The sequence below is a fragment of the Oculina patagonica genome, chromosome 8, assembly GCF_052425735.1.
Source record: "Oculina patagonica isolate OP01 chromosome 8, crgOcupat, whole genome shotgun sequence".
NCBI lineage: Eukaryota > Metazoa > Cnidaria > Anthozoa > Scleractinia > Oculinidae > Oculina > Oculina patagonica.
The window spans coordinates 11,884,253-11,904,184 of NC_135765.1; the positions used below are offsets into that span (position 1 = coordinate 11,884,253).

Here is a 19,932-nt window from a genome sequence, read left to right on the forward strand (position 1 = left end):
TGCCCCGGATGATAAACTCGGTGTGGAAGGCTACTCGCGGATCTTTCTTATTTCAATCACTGCCTTTATTATATTTCAAAGAAATTAGTATAAAATTACAAGATTATCACGAGGCTGGACAAAAAAGAATCTTCTCGGTAGAACAATATTTCGCATCGTCATGGGTTAATGACGCACGACTTCCTTATTTGGTCATATGGGGTGACAAATTTGGCAACGACACGCACGTGTTTGTAACACGAAGCAGTGGTAGCATACGGACGGTTTACATGATTCGCTGTGTTTCTTTTACACACAACTATGCGTCAAAAAGAATTACTTCTCCTTTCTTTGCTGATCATGATAATCACGCTATCAGGAGCCTTTCAAGGTTCAGGTAAGCTGAGAAAAGTGATTTTGTTATATTTAAGCCGTTGTGAGAGACTCCGGCCGGCGCCGGCATTATTCTGTTTATAAACAAAAGCAGATCAAGGTGGGAACGGACTCAACCGCGCTAAAGTTTGTTTTGATAAACACTTCGGAGTCCACTTCCATTTCCTACGAAGTTAGCTAACGTCGCGGCGCTAAACCTGTCCCACGGTTAGTGGGAGCCGGTGAGGTCGGGTGAAAGTCAACTTTACCAAAAACGCAAGCCAGCGAAGAAGCGTATTTTGAGACGTGTCAATGATCACGACGTGTTTTTAACTTCATCGTATAAAAGAATTGATGACGGTTTGTTCAAATTCGCTGTTTCTCAATATCCGGTTTCTTGACCTTTCAAATAATACTCCGCCAACCCCGAACTGTTTTTCCGCTTTGAGAGTCCTTCGAAATTGGCATAGTCGACCCGTTTTTGTACCAAAGCTAGATTGCCAAGGACATATTTTAAAATTCAGCTAATACAAAAAAAAATTTCCCCAGAACGCAAAGACATGTTTGACCACATTGCAATTTGAATTTGTAATTTCGAAATTAAGTGAACAAGGCGAGTTGCTCACACAGCAGTGCTTTTTAATTGAAGCTTTGTTTTAAAACAGTGAATACTAATCAAAGTGTTGACGTCTTTATTGAATTGTATTGTGAATATTACACATTGATATCGGTGATAATTCTTTGTTTTCGCTATACTTGCCGAGAGCTCTAACAAAAGAAGTTACATATCCATAGCAAGGTGAATACGAAGTCGCCAAATTGTTTGCGAAATTATGAACATAATGGTACAGTGCAATGGCGGGTAAATAAAAGATTGGCTTTGACTCACAGAGATCACGTGTTAATCAGACAGTTTAGCACCAGTTACAAAAAGTTTCCGTCGAGAAATTAGTTAACGGCGCTTTTAAGACTTTCCGTTTTTCGCGGTTTTACTTTTATTTTTAACACTGGCGTCACGGATGGCATACGTGTTTGTCGTTCAGGTACAAACAAAAAATCAACAAAAAGGGTTTTCTCCCATTCGGATATTGGGCAAGAGTTGGAAACCAGTGGTCCGGAAGAGCCGGAGGAGACAACAACGAATCAATTTTCTGGATGGATATAAATGTTGATAAAAAGAGCTTTTAAAAGTAGAACCTTCCAATTTACATTGTTATACCATCTCTACTTCATTTTGACAAGCGTAAAATCGTTGCGACGCCGCGGATGAATAAAAACAACGGACGCTGAAAACAAACAAGATAAACGCAAACTTTTCCTTCCACTTCAAGTTTCTCTACAAATTTCCGTCCGATAGTGAAAATAGAACCGAGAGCACCTTTGCCGATCAGTTTCGTTATTTTGATGACTTGTAAGCATTTAACTGTAAGCCTACATCACTTTATTACTGCTTGGTACAAGGAGCGTCTGCGTAGGAGGTTGCATGGCTCATGCGAAATTTGCTGACAGAGACAGAAATCGTATAAAAAACCGCAAAGGAAATATAACGTAACCATTTAAGATAAACACGAGACTGGAGAAAAAGATCATATTCAAAACATTTTATGCATTGTCATTTTCACACGGCATAAATACTTCTACAATTGAAAAGCGTGTAAGGTGCCAGTCTACGCGTTCTTCAACGTACAACGTATATGGGTCTACAAAACTTACTATCGGATTCCATCACGGCCAGTTCTTTGCTATTAATCACTCTTTCAGCAGCGTTTGTAGTCTCGGGTAAGCTGAGAAAAGTGATTTTTACCATTTACCGCTAAAACAAATCTGGCTGGCACATGTGCTGGCGCTTTTCTTTTTAAACAAACGTACACCAAGGCAGGTGAGAAGCTTTACCTAAATAATGAAGTTTGTTTTGATAAATTAAGACCTATTCAACCGAGTTCAGTTAGTGTTTTCAGATAACATTGTAAACACAGTCAAAGTTTAAACTGTGTCAGAATCATTGAAAGTCATCTTTATCACAAGGCAACCAAAAGAAGCGTATTTTAAAAGGTCTTAACAAAACTGTAAAATAAAGATGTCGTTTACGCTGTGTTCACAACGCCGGGTGTTTGATAATATACGACATTTTGCCCTTAAATGGACACTGTCACGGGGATTTTAATGTTTTTCAGTAAAAGTGTACTAAAATTGGTCAATATACGTCTTTTCGTACATAAAATGCACCTAGTACATAAAGATGGAGATTTAAAGTAAATTGTTGTTGAAGGAACAAGGGAGCCATAATTTTATTAAAGCGGCTATGGGCCTTTGTTCATAGCCATTTAATTCCAACATTCGTGTGCTGTGTTCGGTTAGGGTGTTGGGGCCCAGCAAACTAGCTTCAGGACATGCAGCATTGAGTCATGTGTTAATGGGATGAAGGGGAGAAAACATAATAATTTTAAGGTGTTTTTTTCCAGTCTACAAGGACAAAACATGAAAAAAACAGTCTGACTTTTTCAAGTTAAGGTCTAAAGTTCCTGATGGCATCACAATAATATCACTTGTTTATCGTCTCAGTGCAGTTGCCTGGTGATTTTTAACAACATTTTACCACTATTCATAGTATCCATATGTCTTTAGGCTCTTGAGCCGGTTTTGAAGTAAAACTGGTGACATTGTCCCTTTACCTAATACTCGGTGCCAATTTCCGCTTTTATGAACTAGTATATAGTCGATCCTTTTTTGTACAAGAGCAAGTTAAAAATTTGCTTCAGTCACATTAATCCGGCTAAAATAACTATTTCTTCAGAACATAAAGAAGCACTTTATGTCGTTTCCGAAATTGTCAACTAGCAGTTACACTCTTTTTTTCTAAGGACACGTAAAATTTGGATGAGCCTGATACATTTTCCTTAATTTTGGGGCAAATCTTAGCCTCAACGTTCTTATGAAAAATGGCTCTTAGAAGAAAGAGTGAAGTCCAAAGAGTTACATATCCATAGCAAGGTGAATATGAAGTCGCTAAATTATTAAGGGAATTACGAACACTGCACTGGTGGGTAAATGAAAGGCTGGCCTTGGTCTAAAGGGTAACAGGATTTTTTTCAAAAACGCGCCAACTCATTACTGATTCAAGCTGGCTATCTGACTTAAGATTAGATCCCACGAAAATCAGTTTCGCGAGGGATATTTAATTATTTTTAAAGCATTTTAAAGAAATGATAAAAAATATATTTTTTTATTAAGATTACACAATTATGAGTTACAATTGCATCACCAATGGCCCTTTGTAATAATAATAATAACATTGATAACATTATTAATAATTGTACTAACATTGAAATTAAGTTAGTTTTTTCGTCTTTTAAAGTGAGTAGTATGTTCAGTGTGAAGGATCCTGTTCCTCTCGATCTCCGTTCGCGCGTTGTCTACAAATTTTCTTGTGCAGGATGTAATGCCTGTTACATCGGCGAAACTAGCCGTCATCTTTCAACGCGCATTCGTGAGCATCTGAGTAGGGACAGGAACTCACACATTTACCAACATCTGCAGCAGTCTGAGGCATGCCGTAGGCTTGCATCTAAGAACTGCTTTTCTATTGTAGATTTCGCACCCAATAGACTACAGCTAATTTTAAAAGAGGCTGTCCACATCCGCTGGGAAAACCCCACGTTAAATAAGCAGCTCAAACATGCTGACTTAACTCTTTCATTTTAGTATTATGTTATTTTCTTATAAATAAGTGTCGTTTAATTTAATTTAATTTTTTTTGCATCATTTTGTGTAATAATTGTAATTTACTTAGTTATTTTTACTGTTTAATATCTTTGCCGTTTATTTATACTCGCGCACATTGTTCCATGTCTCGCGCATTTAAATGCTGCACGTTAAATTTAAAATGTATCACGAATGTTGCGTATCACGCATGTTACGCCATTGCTTGTAAAAAATTCAATTTCAACTGTAAACGATCCCACAACTGAAGATGATCGTTGGAACGATCGAAACATGTCTTGCAAACTAAAAGTTGTTGAACATTTTTTAAAAATAATAATAATAATAATAATAATAATAATAATAATAATAATAATAATAATAATAGCTTTTATTTATACACGATAAATATTGCAGCATAATAGCTGATTTGGTCGTGTCTTTTGAAAATAACAATAAATTAAGAAATCAATAAACTACGCTAAATCATAACAATAAATTAAGAAATCAATAAACTACGCTAAATCATTAAAGTCCCTAGATGATACAAACGATTTAAAAACTATGTTCTATTAATGAACTTTTGAAACCCGCCAAAGATTCTTCAAGGCGGGCCTCATTGTCTAATGAGTTCCAAAAAGAGGCCCCTGCAAAATGGAAGCAAAACAGCTGCTTTTCTTCATTAAAATAATATTCAGGCCTGAATATAGTGTAGACGTCAAATTCTATTAATTGTCGGATATGGGTCAAACTGTAACTGATTCATTGGCGGATATAATGGACAGCGCGTCAAAAAGGAAATTGAAAATGATACCTTTAGGGGAGCGCTGTGTAATATTTCAGGTTATTTGTATATCGGTCCGCATACATACAAACAGAAACGTTTTTGGCAAAACAGTTGATATTGGCGATACATCAGCATGTTAGTAAGTTTTTTTGTTATCAAAAGTTTGGAAAATCAAGACAGCTTTCAATCCAACGCTCCAAGGCAGGCGGCTGGCGCAGAACAAAAAATAATTCTAACTAACTTGCTGGCAAGTTACCTTTTCGGTATTTCGTAGACATTTAGGATCGAATAGGACCATTTCAATTGTCAGATTTTCCACCTGAGAGCGGATAAAACAAATATTTACAATGTAACATAAAGCTGACTGCGTAAATTTAGCTTAGATTGTGAGTGAATTATTTCGCCTTCCTTTTTCAAAAGGGGTTTTCCCTAATTACTAAAGCAAACAAAAGAACTGCTTATAATTGCACATTCTACAATTCAGACCAATCGGTTACTTAGTTTAAGGCTGCTATTTTGTCTACGTCCCGTGAATCAAAGTCAATAATATCGACTGGAAAATATGATATCTTATTTCCAGAAATAAAAGATAATATAAAGAGGACGAAGGATCTTTTTATTTTGGAGAATATACTTTCACTTTCACATTCAGTACAAGATTTTATTTGAACACGCAAATCTGACAACTGCACAAATAATGAACAACATGCGAGTATTAACAAAGGCTAATAGTTTGCTTGAACAAAATTAGCACGTGGACAAGAGATTAATACTTCGCCAAAATATAAACATGTACTTAACAACTGACATAAAGGCGCTTTGAAAAGAAGAAGGAAATGGGAAAACCGCGAGCTGAGATTGGCTTGGTGTCAAAAAAGGTTATGGTATTGTAGGAATGCGCCAAGCTAATTATGGCATCGATGACGTTATGTCTATAGCATATAAATCTCGTGAAGCGTTTCACGTAGTGGTTAGTCTGTCATCGACAACTAAACGTGCTACTTCTCGATGTGAAACTACAATGGTGCAATACTGCGTAACCGATTTGCTTTGTTTCCTGTGTGTTTGGGTCTTCGCAGTGGCAGGTACGCATTCAGTTGAAAGTAGGCTTACCGTAAACTTTTCAAGCGAGAGGGAAATTGTATTTTTTTTTTTACTTTTATTAACATTTAATTTAAATGACCTACCGTGGTTGACCTTGCTGCTACATAATATCTTCTTACGTTCGACTTAAAAGAAATGTTTCGACTCGAGTCGCAACGGCGAAAAGAAGCCTGCAGAAAAGCAGATAAAATGGCTCTTGCAAATATTTAAATTTTCGTTCTCGCGATGAATTTTGCTTATTTTGTCTTGGTGTACCTTGTTAAACTTGTGTCCTCACGCATACGTTTTGGGGAATCCCCCATCCACAGGTTTCGATAAATCACATGAGTATCCACGCATGAGCAATGACCATTATTGCCTCACTTCTAGAGTGTTCTAGCTATTCAAATTAGTTGTTATTAGTTAAAATAAATCGGTCGACACAAAAATTGTTGGCGTGGAGTGTCTAACTGTTGTTATGTTTTCGATAAGGATCATGAAACGTTTTTTGCTTGTGACTATCTCTGTAGTCCAAGGTCAAATTTCTTTGATTTCTTTTCTTTTTTGGTTTTTATCATTTTTTTCAACTGCTTAAAATGAAACATAACAACTGCTTAAAATTAAATCTAACAACAACTGAGAACCAGGGCATTTTTTTTTAATGACCGGCCATGGTATGCCTTTAGCTCCTTGCACAGAAGGGCAGCATCCCCTTATTATTCTTAATCATTATATATTATATATTACTGCTTAAATAACAGTAATAGCAATGCTCTCAAACCATAGGTTCTTCTTTTAAGCCCTCAAGGACAACAAGCACAGCAAGACCACACTGTCTGTAACAATCAACGATACAGCAATAATCCCTTGCCCCGTGCTAGCAGAAGTTATCAACAAGGACGGCAAATTCGACCTCCTCTCCTGGAAGATTTGCACATCAGAGCGTTGTGACGACCAAGATACCACGTGGGGTTGGTTGGGTGGAATGAACCACAAAGGAACGACAAAAGTGTCAAGAGAAGGAATCAAGATTAACAGTGATGGCGCTCTGGAAATAAAAAACGTTCAACTTGGCGATACCGGCCGCTACATGTGCACCATAAAACGCATCCGTCACACATCTCCAAAAAGGCACTTTGTAGCCCTCACTGTCAACAGAGTCGGTAAGTTGCAATTACGTAGGTCTGACTGAGGCTGGTGTTGCTGGTTGCATTAAAATAAATAAGCTACGTTGTGTTTGGGTTGACTAGGTTAACTTCCTTTTGTCAGTCGATGGGTTTGAGCGAGTTGCCCTTGTAAGGCCGTTGCAGGTACCAACACATAACAGCGTAACGACATAGCTATAGCAATGTTACTTCTGTTTCCAGCAACTAAAAGGAACTATAATGTCTCCGTATGTTAATGAAGAGGGAAAAAAATAGGTTGCTTAAGAGAGTTCCAGTAGCTGCATGGCAGACATTTTTCTTTATTATGGAGCTGCCTTGGCCACGGGTGCAAATGTTGAAATTACCTTTTATTACGTCTTATAGCAACCGCCGACCAAGAGAGACAAACCACGAACAAGACAGATCCACTGAACTGCAAAAAAGGTAAAGTAGTGCAACTTTTGATTCCGGGAGTTTTTTGATCAAACATTTTTTCACGTGAGCATCTTCGAGCTTCATTATCAGAAGGAATATGTGAAAATAAACAAGTTAAATAAGAATTGTAATTATTATCATAGGCGTACGGGCCGGGGGGGGGGGGGGGCAGGGGGGGGGCTGCAGCCCCCCCAAATTTTGGGCAACTCAGAATTTTTGGGCAGCAAGAGAAATGTGGGCAAAGCCAGTTTTTAAAGAAGTTTTTGTTTTCGAAGAGAGAGAGAGATATTCTTTATTTTAACCTGAAGTCGGCGTATTTAAGCCAGTTAAATTCACATGAGACAGTGGTTGCCTATATTTGTATTTTTTTTTTTTACTGTTGGGCACTGTACTGCAAATATCTGTCACAGTTAAACACCTGATAAAAAAAGCTTCTCCGCGTTGCTAAATTTTACAAAATCGACGGCGAGGTTCTGGAAGCCGAGCAGAAAATGTGCGCGAGTTTTCGTCGTGTACGCGGATTAGGCTACATGATCTATTTGATCGTTTTGATAAGTTTTAATTTCAGGGTTTCCTTACGTGGTTCATATCCATGCAGTGATACCTATAACATCGTGTTCTGCAGAACGATCATTCAGTGCGTTGCGCAGATTGAAAACTTACCTCCGCAGCATCTGATAGGGCGACAACGTATCAGTAAGGCTAAGTAAAAAAACAAAACAAAACAAATGTTTCTCGTCAACGCCCGCTTCATTTTTTGGGACCGGCTCTCTTTTTCTATTATTTGTTTTTAGAACGAGCAAAAACCAATAATGTTTACTTTCACTTTGTACGGAGTAAGACATGGCTTTTGTCTGCGTTTTAATACAATTTAAGGCCAAAACTTTAAATCCTTGTTACGCTGGGTCAGTACTGGATAGGCAGGATTTATTTTGGAAGTTCGCTTCTGGCCTGGATAATTTGGCGATAGAGGAAAAAACATCGATATTATTCAAAGAACACGGGTATGGAATGCAACAAAATAATAAATAATTAAATTAAATTAAAAATGCGTCCGCCCGCTCTCTTTTTTTATAGAAGTCCAGACGAGAAACATTTGTTTTTTACTTGGCCTAAATTATTACTTGTCATCGCACCTAGTCAACAATAACATGGATCGTATTGTTGATATCTTCGGCCGTCGAAATGGTAAAGACAGCAATTTCTTTTAACGTGTTTTATGAGCTCATATGATAGATTTTTATGTAAGAATTTTTCACTTTATTTGTAAGCCTATGTTAGTGCATCGTTTGACCCTCGTTTCTTCTCGACTATTTCGTAAAAATTTGGGCAACTTGCGAGAATTTTTTGGGCAAATGTCTCACCGCCCCCCTGGCAAAAAATTGCCCGTACGCCTATGATTATATTATTATTTAACTTGTGTATTTGGCGCAGTTCAGTCAATAGCTAGTGTAGGTTTGTAGTAGTTGGTGTATTTGTGTAATAATATTATAACAATTACAACAACATAGTAGCCCTCGGTTTCTCAAAGCAGCTGACCATTGCATAACTAATGAAGCATAAGCGTCAAGTATGCCTTTAGCTATAATACTCAGTTATCAGTGATCATTTCTAACTTAGTCGATGAAATGTAAAAATGGAAGTTAAAAACAGTAATGGAAATACTTCAGACACAGAAACTAAGCAATGGATAATGTTTGCTTCGGGATTAGCATGGGAGGCACGCTGGCTAGGGCGCTGGAAACCGGAACAAACGGTCCGGGTTGGAGTAGCAACTTGGGTGACTGTGGTGTGTTCTTGGGGAAGACTGTGCTTCCACAGTGTTTCTCTTCACTTAAGAGTAAAACTGGGTTCCGGCGAATTGTCAAAGCAATACTTTTACCCGCTTAATTCTATAGCTATGAAACTAGAGCAATTGGCCTGGTATGATAAACCACCTACAACTGTAACTTTTAAACTTGTTTTTCTCTGTTTTCGCAGATTATTCAGATGACAGTGGAAATCTCGTCTGTACGTTGATTGCAGCGACATGCGTTCTTTCTGTCCTTTTGGTTCTTGCAGTGGGGTACATAGTTTATCTAAAGCGCAGTGGCCTTTGCTGTGGGAACCAGCGCAATGCTTCCGTGTGATAAAGTCTTTCCGATAATACAGTCAGATTGCGCGTGAGAGAAAAAAATATCAAAACTGAAACGAGAACAAATCTCAGTTATGCGGTAGCTACATTAGTAAGCTCAACTCTCTCTTAGGTATTATTTCTACATATTCACTACTGCCGTTTTAGTTAGCATGCCTAAAATGGGAATTGTTCAATAGAGAAGCGCGCGAGGTTTAGAAATAGAATGCAAATGATTATTCCCCCCACGAGGCTCAGACAACATCAGCATGTTCTGAGAGAAAAGAGGGAATCTAGGCCACGTTTTCGTTTTAAAAAAGTTTTAGGGACACCGGAGGTTTTTTAAAGGGTTTAAGGAAAATCGTCCACCATAACAGTTTGTTTGTGTAAGTCTTGTCTGAGTCATGACGTCACTCGCGCGCTTCGCTATAAATGGTTTAGCTAGTGTTTTTTTTTGTTTTTGTTTTATATAACTGAGGTCTGTGGCTCATGTTACCTCGAATCCTTGTGAGCCCGCGAGATTTTATACGATTGCGATTTGAGAAAGAAAACCACATTGTTGAAGATATCCGTGATTAATTATAGATGAGATATCCCAAATATTCAAGGGGTAATTGAAGCTTTTCCCTTAGACTATAATAATATCAAAAAGTTACTTCATTATATAATATAAACATTATATTACGTGTTATATTGCTTAGTTGATTTAGGCATGAGCACAAAAGAAGGTAAATTTCCTAAATTAAATTTATGGTTTACAATGACAGGATCGCAAACGGATCCGGTTTTCTTATTGGCAAAGAACAAAGAAAATGGGCAAACTAAGTTCTAGAATGTCTGGATACATAAAATATTATGAACATTCGTTTTATTCTTTTGTAAATAATGTGTCATGAAAAGAACTGCAGGCTGCTTTCTGTTGAATATTTGTTCATGAGTTTTGTACATGCCAATAAGTTTATATGCATAAGTAGACAGATATAATCTTATTTTTGATAACCTGACTAAACATCAGCTGCCTGATGTCATTTGAGGCCAATAATGAAACATAGTAATGTACCGCATTAGAACCTCAATTATGGCTGAAATTTTAAATTTTAATATATGGAGAATTAATTTCCAAAAACAGTTATAATTATTTAAAAGTTTCTTATTGCATGAAGCGTTTTCCACGTTACTTCATTTAATATTGGCGCTAAATATGAAAACTCTTGTAAACACTTCTCAGAGATAGTAATAGTAAGACATGGCTACTGCGCACAGTAGCTGTTTTCCACACTTTTAATAATTGACTTACCAACAAGTATATATTTAAAGCGTTTGTATAAATACATGATAAAATTGTCTTGACGAGAGTGTTTAAGAATACTGGAACTATTTTGAAACGACTTACTCTTTAAATAACGATAGCTTGAAAGTAGCGTAGCTGGCCGCTTTGAAGTTCAATAATATCATTATGTGCTGTCGTGCGCGTAAAGAAAATATTGTATGTTTGTATAATGTAAAAAAGAAATGCACAATATATATATAATATATACATTTTGTGTTGTAGACCATTGAATAAAGGCTAAGGTGTATATTTTGTAACAGCAGAAGAAAAATTAAAAAAAAAAAGACAAAATACGTAAAATTTGTCGTAATTTGTAGACGTCAAATTGCATCATTTGATGGAAATGGGTCAAACGATATAATTCATGTGACTGATTAATCACTGACCGATTAAAGGGAAAGCACTGCAATGTGGAAATTGAAAGTGGTACTATATGCTCAGGTAACAGGAAGCGCTTTGTAGTAATTCAAAATATTCGTATAATTATTGGGCTGCATTGATACAAAAAAAAAAACAGAAACGTTTTCGCAAAACTTTAGTAAATCAAGGCAGCTTTCAATCCAACCTCCCACCCAGGCGGCTACACCGCCGAAAAATTATGCTATAATTTATTGCCGAGTTACTTGTTGGCATTTGGTATTTCGGGGCGATTTAGGACCATTAAGTGCCAGATTTTCAATTTAAGAGCGGATGAAACAAAAATAAAACATAAAACCGAAAAACAAAAAAATAATAATTGTCAGTAACGTGAGCTTAGGCTGTGCACGAGCGAACATTGCCATTCTTCAGGTCAAGTCAAGGGTTTTTCCCTAATTTTTTATTACTAATTACTACTATTTCACATTCACCCGGTTTCTTCGATCTGTGCATGATTTACACCTTTTAAACTTCTGTTAGATTTTATACATCCCGTGCATCAATGCTAATAAAATATAGCTAAATATAAATCGAACAAACAGAAAACAAAATGGATGAAAGGTCTTATGGTTACTGTTTAGCATACTTTCACTTTCACCTATATTAAGGGATTTCATTTCAACACGCAAATCTGATAACTGTGTTGATTCTGCATAAAAAAAAGACAAAGAATAGACACCTCAGGGTATTGACAAAATCTGCTTAAATAACAAGATAATACTCAGATGCTGTTTTAAAGAAACACCAGGTGACAGTTGTCCATTACTGGCAGGAGTCGGGATGAGGGGCACCTTCGAATTCATTTCTCCCTCATTTTATTCTTTGCCTAATCTCAGTTTCTCCTTTATAAATTGGCATAAAAACGATTTAAACATAAGAGAAAGGGAAAACCATAACTGATAAGATTGACCTGGTGTCAAAAAATGACCCAATATTACCGGTATGCGTCAAGCTAATTATGGCATTGATGACGTCTAGTCTCTCGCAATAAATCTCCTCGAAGATTTAATCTCAGTCAGTCAACAACAGCTAAGCGTACCACACCTTCGTGATGCAACACTTCGTGGGCGATTTTCCGCTTTTCTTGAGTTTTTGGGTCTGTACAGTAGCAGGTATGTGCTGGATGTAGTTCAACTTAAAAACTGTAATATCCAGTTCTTAAATCCCTATCGTTTTTAAATTGCCGTATTGACCTCACTTATAACCCTCACAAAGGAAAATGAAGGGTTCGTTTCGAAAGGCAAACCTTAATAATGAAGAGTTGTTCTCGTTGGCAGCAAATCATTCACCTCCAATATAAATGCTACTCAAATTTAGTTCTCGTGATAACTTTTACTTTACCTTCCTTTCTGTTTTGGTTGATGCGTTGAAGGCTAATACGTCTTCACCCATTTGGGGGTTTTCCCCTTCCCTTTTAGTATAGGTCACATGAAATTTCCGCAATGTGGGCCTTATTATGCCTTCTTTATCAATCATAAAACTGAATTTATAGTGTGCTACTCTCGGAGCTTTCAATCGCAAACTGTAGGTGCACGTTGTTTCGCGTAGGAGAAACTCAATACGCTATTCATTTAGTGAACTTGAATTGTTTTTGACTTGATTAATTCCAACATTTTTATTGTAGCCCTCAATACCAGCAAGCCGTTTCAGCCCGTAACGCACGAAAAAGCAATAATGCCTTGCCCCATATTGCATGATGTGGTTAAAAAAGACGGTGCATACAAAATCGTCTATTGGTCAATATGCACCTCAAGAAGGTGCGACGATCAACGTGCCACGTGGACTTGGATTGCTGGGAGGAACAATAAAGGAGAGACCAAAGTAGGAAGGGAAGGAATCAACATAACAATTGATGGCGCGCTGGGAATTCCAAAAGTTCGCCTCAGTGATGCCGGGAAGTACATGTGTACAGTAAAAAGAATTAATTACAAATCACCTCGAAAGCATTTTGCAACTCTTGTTGTCATTAAAGATGGTAAGTTAAAATTGAGCTCTTTGTTTTCATAATCGGTAAAAGAAATCAGCTAGTAGTTTGACTGGTTGACAGAAACTCTTTGTATACACGGCGTTGCTTTGGAGGCATGCAACAGCGTATAAAATTAGCAAGAATCTGCGACGACGGTTTTAGTGGCTGCACAGCACACCTTATCTTTATAGTCGTTATACATTGTAGTTAGCTACTGTATCTGAATTAATGATTTGACTTATCCGACTCACATTAATTTTCATAGCTTTTTATCCAACTTTAACGTTTCTTAACTTTTTTCTTCAGCAACTAGCCACCGGGAAACGAAAACAACAAACAAGCCACATACAAAAGAGTGCAAAAAAGGTGAATCAATTCAACATTCTGAAAATAAGCTCTGGACTTATTTTTGCCAAACAACGTTTTTAGGGGATTAACATCAGAAGGGATTTTACTCAGTGTGAAAACCTTGCAACTCAGAATGCGACGGGCTTAGCTTGCTATTTCGGGGGAGGAGGTCGCTCATGCTACAAAAACAGGGATAACCTGCAGAGATATGTCTCCCTTTAGACGAAGTTGGCTGAAGTTTACATGATTTCGTGAGCTTCTGCCATTGGGTTGAACGCGAACTTCATAGTCACGTTACAGTGCGCTCACAAAATATATCATACACAATTAACTTTGAACAATGTTTAATTATAACTTAAAACCAAAATTGAAAAATGCTTTTAAGACAAACAGTAAACCTTTGGTTAACTATCGAATAAGCTGGCTCAGAACTATACCAGCTATAAAGGTCAGTGACTTTCTTGACTAGATATATCACTCTTAATTTACATTTTATCTTGACTCGTTTCTCTGCTTTCACAGATTATTCAGAGGACAGTGGAAATCTCGCCCCTACGTTGATCGTAGCGACGTGCGTTATTTCTGTGCTTTTGGTTCTTGCAGTTGGGTATATAATCTATTTGACGCGAAATGATCTTTGCTGTTGGAACCAGAGAAATTCTTCAGTGTGAGAGAGCGTATCTGGTGCTGATGTAATGTAGAAAATATTAAAAAAAAAAAAATTAGAAATAAGAAAGCAAAGCAATTAAAGCATAAGGCCCCGTTATATGCGGTAGCTAACATTAACAGACTGGAGTAAATTTCCCTTCCTTAAATTTGGTGCAAATAAATAAATAATAAATGTATCACGTCTTCATGATTAGCTAAAGATAAAGGAAATGGGCAAACAAATACAAATGCATAATTATTTCAAATACGTGACTAAATTATGGATTTTCTAAAGATTGCTATATCCGAGAGGCAGGTTACTGAGGCTGTGTTTCATATCTTCTTACTATCCGCGTAAGTTTGCCCATACATTATTTTGTCGTGCTAATAAGTTTAATGTACATTTAATATTTTAACTTTGATTTTGTAAAAATAGTTTAGGTTTGATTGAATGAACAGTACATATCAGGCTTGAAATTTCATATTTTGATATCAGTTTAAAGCAATAATTATAAAGACGCTGGATTTTCAAGCTAAAAGGGATTAATACAGTTTCTGTTGTGTAAGCATTGTATGATATAATGTAAAAGGTATTGTAAAAACATATATATATACATGCTATTGTAAGTCACTCAATAAAGGCTGCTGTACATTTTTGTAAAAGCAGGAAATAATGTTAATGTCTGTATTTTTGGACCTATCTTTACGGACACCTTAATTTGGAAAAAGGATTCCAGTTTACTGATCGCTGCCCTGTATTCAGAACACAATACTCTTAAAGTTACTTTTTGAAAACAGTGTTTTTAATTCTGATCCTTAGATTTCATGATTAGGGTTTTTACGGCGTTTATCTTTGTAGAAAGGTCAGGAGCGTTGTTACCAATAACGATCAATAATAATAGCGATCGCAGATGCTGATTCAGCAATTTCTTCCCAGACAGGGCATCACAGGAAATTATATACCTATAAATAGTTCGCCACTCAATGGAAACGTGGAATAATCATAGAGCGGTACTAAAATATAACGTATAACCGGCGCATATAAACTTTTGGTTTCGGCTAACTTTGTGGTTTTAACAGGATGACGAGTAAACACGCCACACCACGCCACGCCACGTGTTGATATTGACCCGTAAGTGAAAGCAGCGAGGGATTTTTCCCGATGTGTTTTAATTAACGGCCGCCGGATTGACTGCATACATCTATATCTCAGTGAAAACGTAAACGAAAAGAAAAAAGAAAAAAAAATCAGATATTGTGTATCAATTAAAAATTAGTTCGTAAGAATTCTCATGTTTCTTTAATTTTACTGTCGGAGTAGTGGAAGAGGCATTTGTTGAGAAATGTGAACCAAATTCAACGGGATACCGTGTTTTAGTTTCAAACAATTTTGCTGATATTTCACAATAACCGATGATGTCCATGTGTTTACATTAATTTACTGCGCTAGGTTATTTCATTAATATTGACAAAGGTCAAGTTTAAAGAAGCAAGGATATATCCTGTTTTAAAAGAAATGTCCGAGATTTATTGTTATCGTTTGTTATCGTGATATTTGACCTGAGAGAAAAAAGCGTGTGGAAAACTCGGCAAACAATGCGGCCGATATATGAATGAGACACAGTAATTTTAATGATACTTTTACCACGCTTTCTAAAGCTCTTTTAAGTCTTCAGATGTCCCCATATAAATAAGATGATGTCACAAATAATCCCACAAGCCCACTGATACAGAAGTGAGTATTACTCAAAGCATGGAAAGTGAATACACCAAAAAGATGGGCAAGTATTTTAACTTTTGTCCGTCTTCCACAGCCCATGAGCAAGCGACATAAAAATGACTTAAACCCAAACATTCCGACAATATAATTGCCAGACGGGCAGGATGGACATGATGCAATTGTATTCCAAATAAGGATAGCTCGCAAAATTTAGCAGTGACCCACACGCAAAACATGAGGCTTTCTTTACTCGACTTCACTCTTTTTGAAAACTCTTATTTAACGCCAAGTTATGGGAAAAAACATTCTATTTTTCGCAGTGTTGTTGGTCACTATTGAAAGAGTCATTCTCATTTGTATGGTAGCCTGCGAATACAGCCGCCTCTCATCGCTCCTGCTACTACGTGCGAAAGTTAATGACTGTAAGTTTTTAAACGTCCGGAAACCATATTTTCAGGACGGTTACGTGCTCAACACAACTGTTTATTTGAATAAAGAAATATCTACAAAAAAACAACAACAAGACAAGGTCGAACAAATATTTCAGAAGCATTCATTGTTGGCATTTGAGAATGACAAGTTCGAAATCTGGAAATCAAAGATCCAAATATATTAATGAGTTAACCACCTTCCAAACACTGAGCTTCAAGATTTCCGCTTTGAAGCCGCCATTTCAATTTGCAGTCTATTGAGTGTACGCTTAAAATAACTCTTTCTTTCCAGAAGAAACCGCAGAAAAGTTTTAACTTTCCGGAACCGTTTTCGGAAGGTCGTTCAAAAAAATTTTCAGATTAAGGGACAATACAGATTGTTTACCAAGTAGCAAAGTCAACCAAAGCGTGACATAGCAATTTTAGACAACATTGATTACAATGTTGTCTAAAATTGATATGTCACACTTTGTCAGATTCTAGAGCATTTAAAAAAGGCATGACCTAAAGCCTCGCTCATCCTCTGTTTTTTCACTTGATAATAAATTCACGGGAGTATTTCAACAGTGAAACGGCCTGCAATGATTGGGTAAAAAGTCTCCTTCTCAGATGTTGTTTGGGTTCGTCGTAAATTTTTCCTGTAACATTGTACGTGACAAATCCAAAGTAGCCTCCTAAAGAGCATAGAAGTAGACGCGCGCGAAGGAGGCTTAGTCCAAAGAGCATTTGCGCGAGAAGCCTGGTTACGAAACAAACGTGGTGAAACAGTAATAATGGCACGCTCATGACGTATTTGGTAAATAAATGTGTGTAGCATTTAACCCGGCGGTCAGTCTGTTAGTTGCCAACAGCTCGCTAACAGCTGTAAACATAGCTGTTCAGTACTACTACTTGAAGGCAAAATGGTGAAACAACGCGAAATACTTTTTTCGATGCTCCCTTGGCTGCTGTGGCTCTCCACAGTGACAGGTATGTGTGAAAGTCACTTTAAAGGCCAGATCTTTACTGCTTTTTTACATAATAACCTTATGGTATTGTAATCGCCGTAAATGCCCTTGCGCTTGTCCTATTTTATTACGTTTATGCAGTTCATAGCAAAAAATGGTTTCTGTTTGAAAGGAAGACCAAAGGAATGAAGAGTGGATATTTTCTAGCAAATCATTTTCGTTCTTAATTATAGCCGAAATACTTCTTCTCGCGATAAATGTTTTTCCATTGTGGGTCTCCGCTTCTTGTCAGCTGTAACGTGTCACAAGACCAGGTTTTAGGGGTTTTTCCCTTTCAACGCATGAATGAACGTTCGCAAGAGCACTGATCATTATCGAGGACATGATATTATACCTACCTATTCAACAAGAAAAGATTAGTTTGAGTTATATGACAGTGAAATCTCATCAAAAAATTAAATTTACAATAATTTTGCTCACTCGGTGCACTGTATATACACCATGTTTTTATTGCGTTTTCGTTCAGTTACTGACCAACATATTAAATATTTCTCTTTCTTTGTAATTCTTTTGTGATTCTTTAAGGCTACATAGTTAACCTATTAGTGACCATTTCCGTTCGATTTGTATTTTGTTTTATATTTTAAACCTGAATTGTCAAAACTAACCAAATAATTGAGTATTTATATCCAACATGAGCTTCGAACAGCTTGTTTTAACGTTACTGCACCATAGAATCACAATTACTTTTATTCAAACCAGTTTTTAATTGAAAGATCATTTGTCACATGAACACCAAATGCTAACATCACAAAAGCAATGCTCACAATCAAATCTTCCGGACGGTTTTCTTTCTTTGCAGGTGTAGATAACACGGAACGTTCCCAACGTGTGAGCGTCCACGAAAACGCAGTAATGATATGTCCTGTTTTCAAACAAGTCATTAAACTGGACGGTGCGTTCTACAACGTCTATTGGTCAAACTGTACATCCAGTTGCGACGAAGTGAATTTAACATGGGATTGGATGGCTGGTATAAACGGGACAGGAACTCCTAAAGTGGAAAGAAAAGGCATCAGCATTACTATGAATGGAACTCTGGAAATACATAATGTACAACTAAGCGATGCCGGGAGATACATGTGTACGGTGAAGAGGATTGGCCATAGATCGCCACGAGTGTATTTTACAGCTCTAATTGTTGAAGGTAAGTTTCCAAGTCTACCCTACGGACCAGTGAGGAACTATTTTGCTCACCTGTTCAAAATAGTTGGCACTTGACTTGTACATGTAGAAACAACATGTCGCTGAGATCAGTGAGGCCCCATTAGGGGTTTTAGGGATATGGGATATTTGGGGAAAATAATTATAGGGATACGGGATATTTCAGGGAAAAATTATAGGGATACGGGATATTAAGAAAAGAGATTGTGGCATATCGAACTTCAGGAAACTACAGGAATTAATGGAATGCGGGATATTTAGGCCAAAAATTAATGGGATACGGGATACTTGGACCCCCCCTAATGAAGCCTCATCAGTATAATTTTACACAATGTTTGTTTGAACTTGTTAGTTTGTCGTTTTAATGGACTTCAGTAATGTAAAGTACCCGTGGCTAGGTTCACTAACGCTAGCTGACTGACTGACAAAATGATATAACACTGATGTAATAATAAAACCCCAATTGAGTACATCTTATGATAAGCAATATAATGAGAACAAGTAACACCAGAAATGCTCGCTCGAGTATAATATGAATATCCCATATCTTAAAAAAGTATCATAGAGTAGAGAGGTATAAAATTCATGGCTAACATAGCAATCGAGCATAATCTAAACCTTGTTTTTTTTTTAATATTTAGACAAGCCAAAGTCGACGTTAAATCTGACCTGATCTGTACCTCCAACAAAATCAGATTCTTCGCCACCCCCATCAAACGAAGGTAACGTTGTGAAACCACTTCTACTACTCCGTACTTATTTTGTAAAGGTGAATGAATCTTGTTTTTCTAAAATGTTAGAGCTGGAGGGTTTAAATTTTTATGAGGCGTAGGGGTTCCTATTTGGCACGAGGAATTACGGCTTTTTAAAGAGAGAGCAGCCCTTGGAAAATAGTTTTTTACTTCATGACCGCTTCTGGAATGTAAAACGTCTCTAGCCCCTTATCAGCTAATATGCATAAGGGTGTTTGATCAGATATTCACAGATTATCAGAGTTCTGATAGTGATACGTCTTATGTCTTTTATTTTAATGTGCCATTTTACCTTGAAGTTCTTTTTAATTTACAGAACGACCTGATGGATGTCAACTGGGCTGGAATACAATATGGGTTGGCATACCCATAGGTATTTTGATCAGCTTGACATTCAGTATTGTTGTATGGATAGTCCATATGTACTACTCGCAGCCGAAAAATATTTCAAGTCCTCTTCAATTACAGAATAGCACTGTCATTGACGTCAGTGATGAGAATGATGACTCTAATAACAGTTATATTGGGAAAAATAA

At 37.0% G+C, this 19,932-nt stretch overlaps 3 protein-coding genes and 1 long non-coding RNA gene across 5 annotated transcripts in view; all 4 read left to right on the forward strand.

The window, feature by feature from the left end:
- Positions 1–19,932, forward strand: part of LOC144664341 (uncharacterized) — a 42,102-nt gene that overhangs the window by 19,488 nt on the left and 2,682 nt on the right. The window lies entirely within an intron of this gene.
- Positions 262–11,209, forward strand: LOC144664372 (uncharacterized). The gene is made up of 4 exons (XM_078525493.1): positions 262–376; positions 6,721–7,083; positions 7,450–7,509; positions 9,481–11,209. Exons 1-4 carry the CDS (start codon positions 301–303, stop codon positions 9,627–9,629), a joined length of 648 nt encoding a protein of 215 aa, XP_078381619.1. The 5' UTR covers positions 262–300; the 3' UTR covers positions 9,630–11,209.
- On the forward strand, positions 12,399–14,948 carry LOC144664374 (uncharacterized). The gene is made up of 4 exons (XM_078525495.1): positions 12,399–12,472; positions 12,985–13,335; positions 13,633–13,692; positions 14,197–14,948. Exons 1-4 carry the CDS (start codon positions 12,412–12,414, stop codon positions 14,343–14,345), a joined length of 621 nt encoding a protein of 206 aa, XP_078381621.1. The 5' UTR covers positions 12,399–12,411; the 3' UTR covers positions 14,346–14,948.
- On the forward strand, positions 18,443–19,926 carry LOC144664384 (uncharacterized). 2 transcript variants are annotated; one of them, XR_013572794.1, is made up of 3 exons: positions 18,443–18,627; positions 19,286–19,366; positions 19,713–19,926. It is a non-coding gene; the product is annotated as an uncharacterized LOC144664384 (long non-coding RNA). The 2 variants fall into 2 exon arrangements; XR_013572793.1 differs by having other exon boundaries at positions 19,286–19,727.

Coding starts and splice junctions, on each gene's coding strand:
- LOC144664372 (XM_078525493.1), top strand. CDS start 301: ATGCGTCAAAAAGAATTACTTCTCCTTTCTTTGCTGATCATGATAATC. Junction 377..6,720: donor AGGAGCCTTTCAAGGTTCAG/GTAAGCTGAGAA, acceptor TCTTCTTTTAAG/CCCTCAAGGACAACAAGCAC. Junction 7,084..7,449: donor CCTCACTGTCAACAGAGTCG/GTAAGTTGCAAT, acceptor TACGTCTTATAG/CAACCGCCGACCAAGAGAGA.
- LOC144664374 (XM_078525495.1), top strand. CDS start 12,412: ATGCAACACTTCGTGGGCGATTTTCCGCTTTTCTTGAGTTTTTGGGTC. Junction 13,336..13,632: donor TCTTGTTGTCATTAAAGATG/GTAAGTTAAAAT, acceptor TTTTTTCTTCAG/CAACTAGCCACCGGGAAACG. Junction 13,693..14,196: donor TACAAAAGAGTGCAAAAAAG/GTGAATCAATTC, acceptor CTGCTTTCACAG/ATTATTCAGAGGACAGTGGA.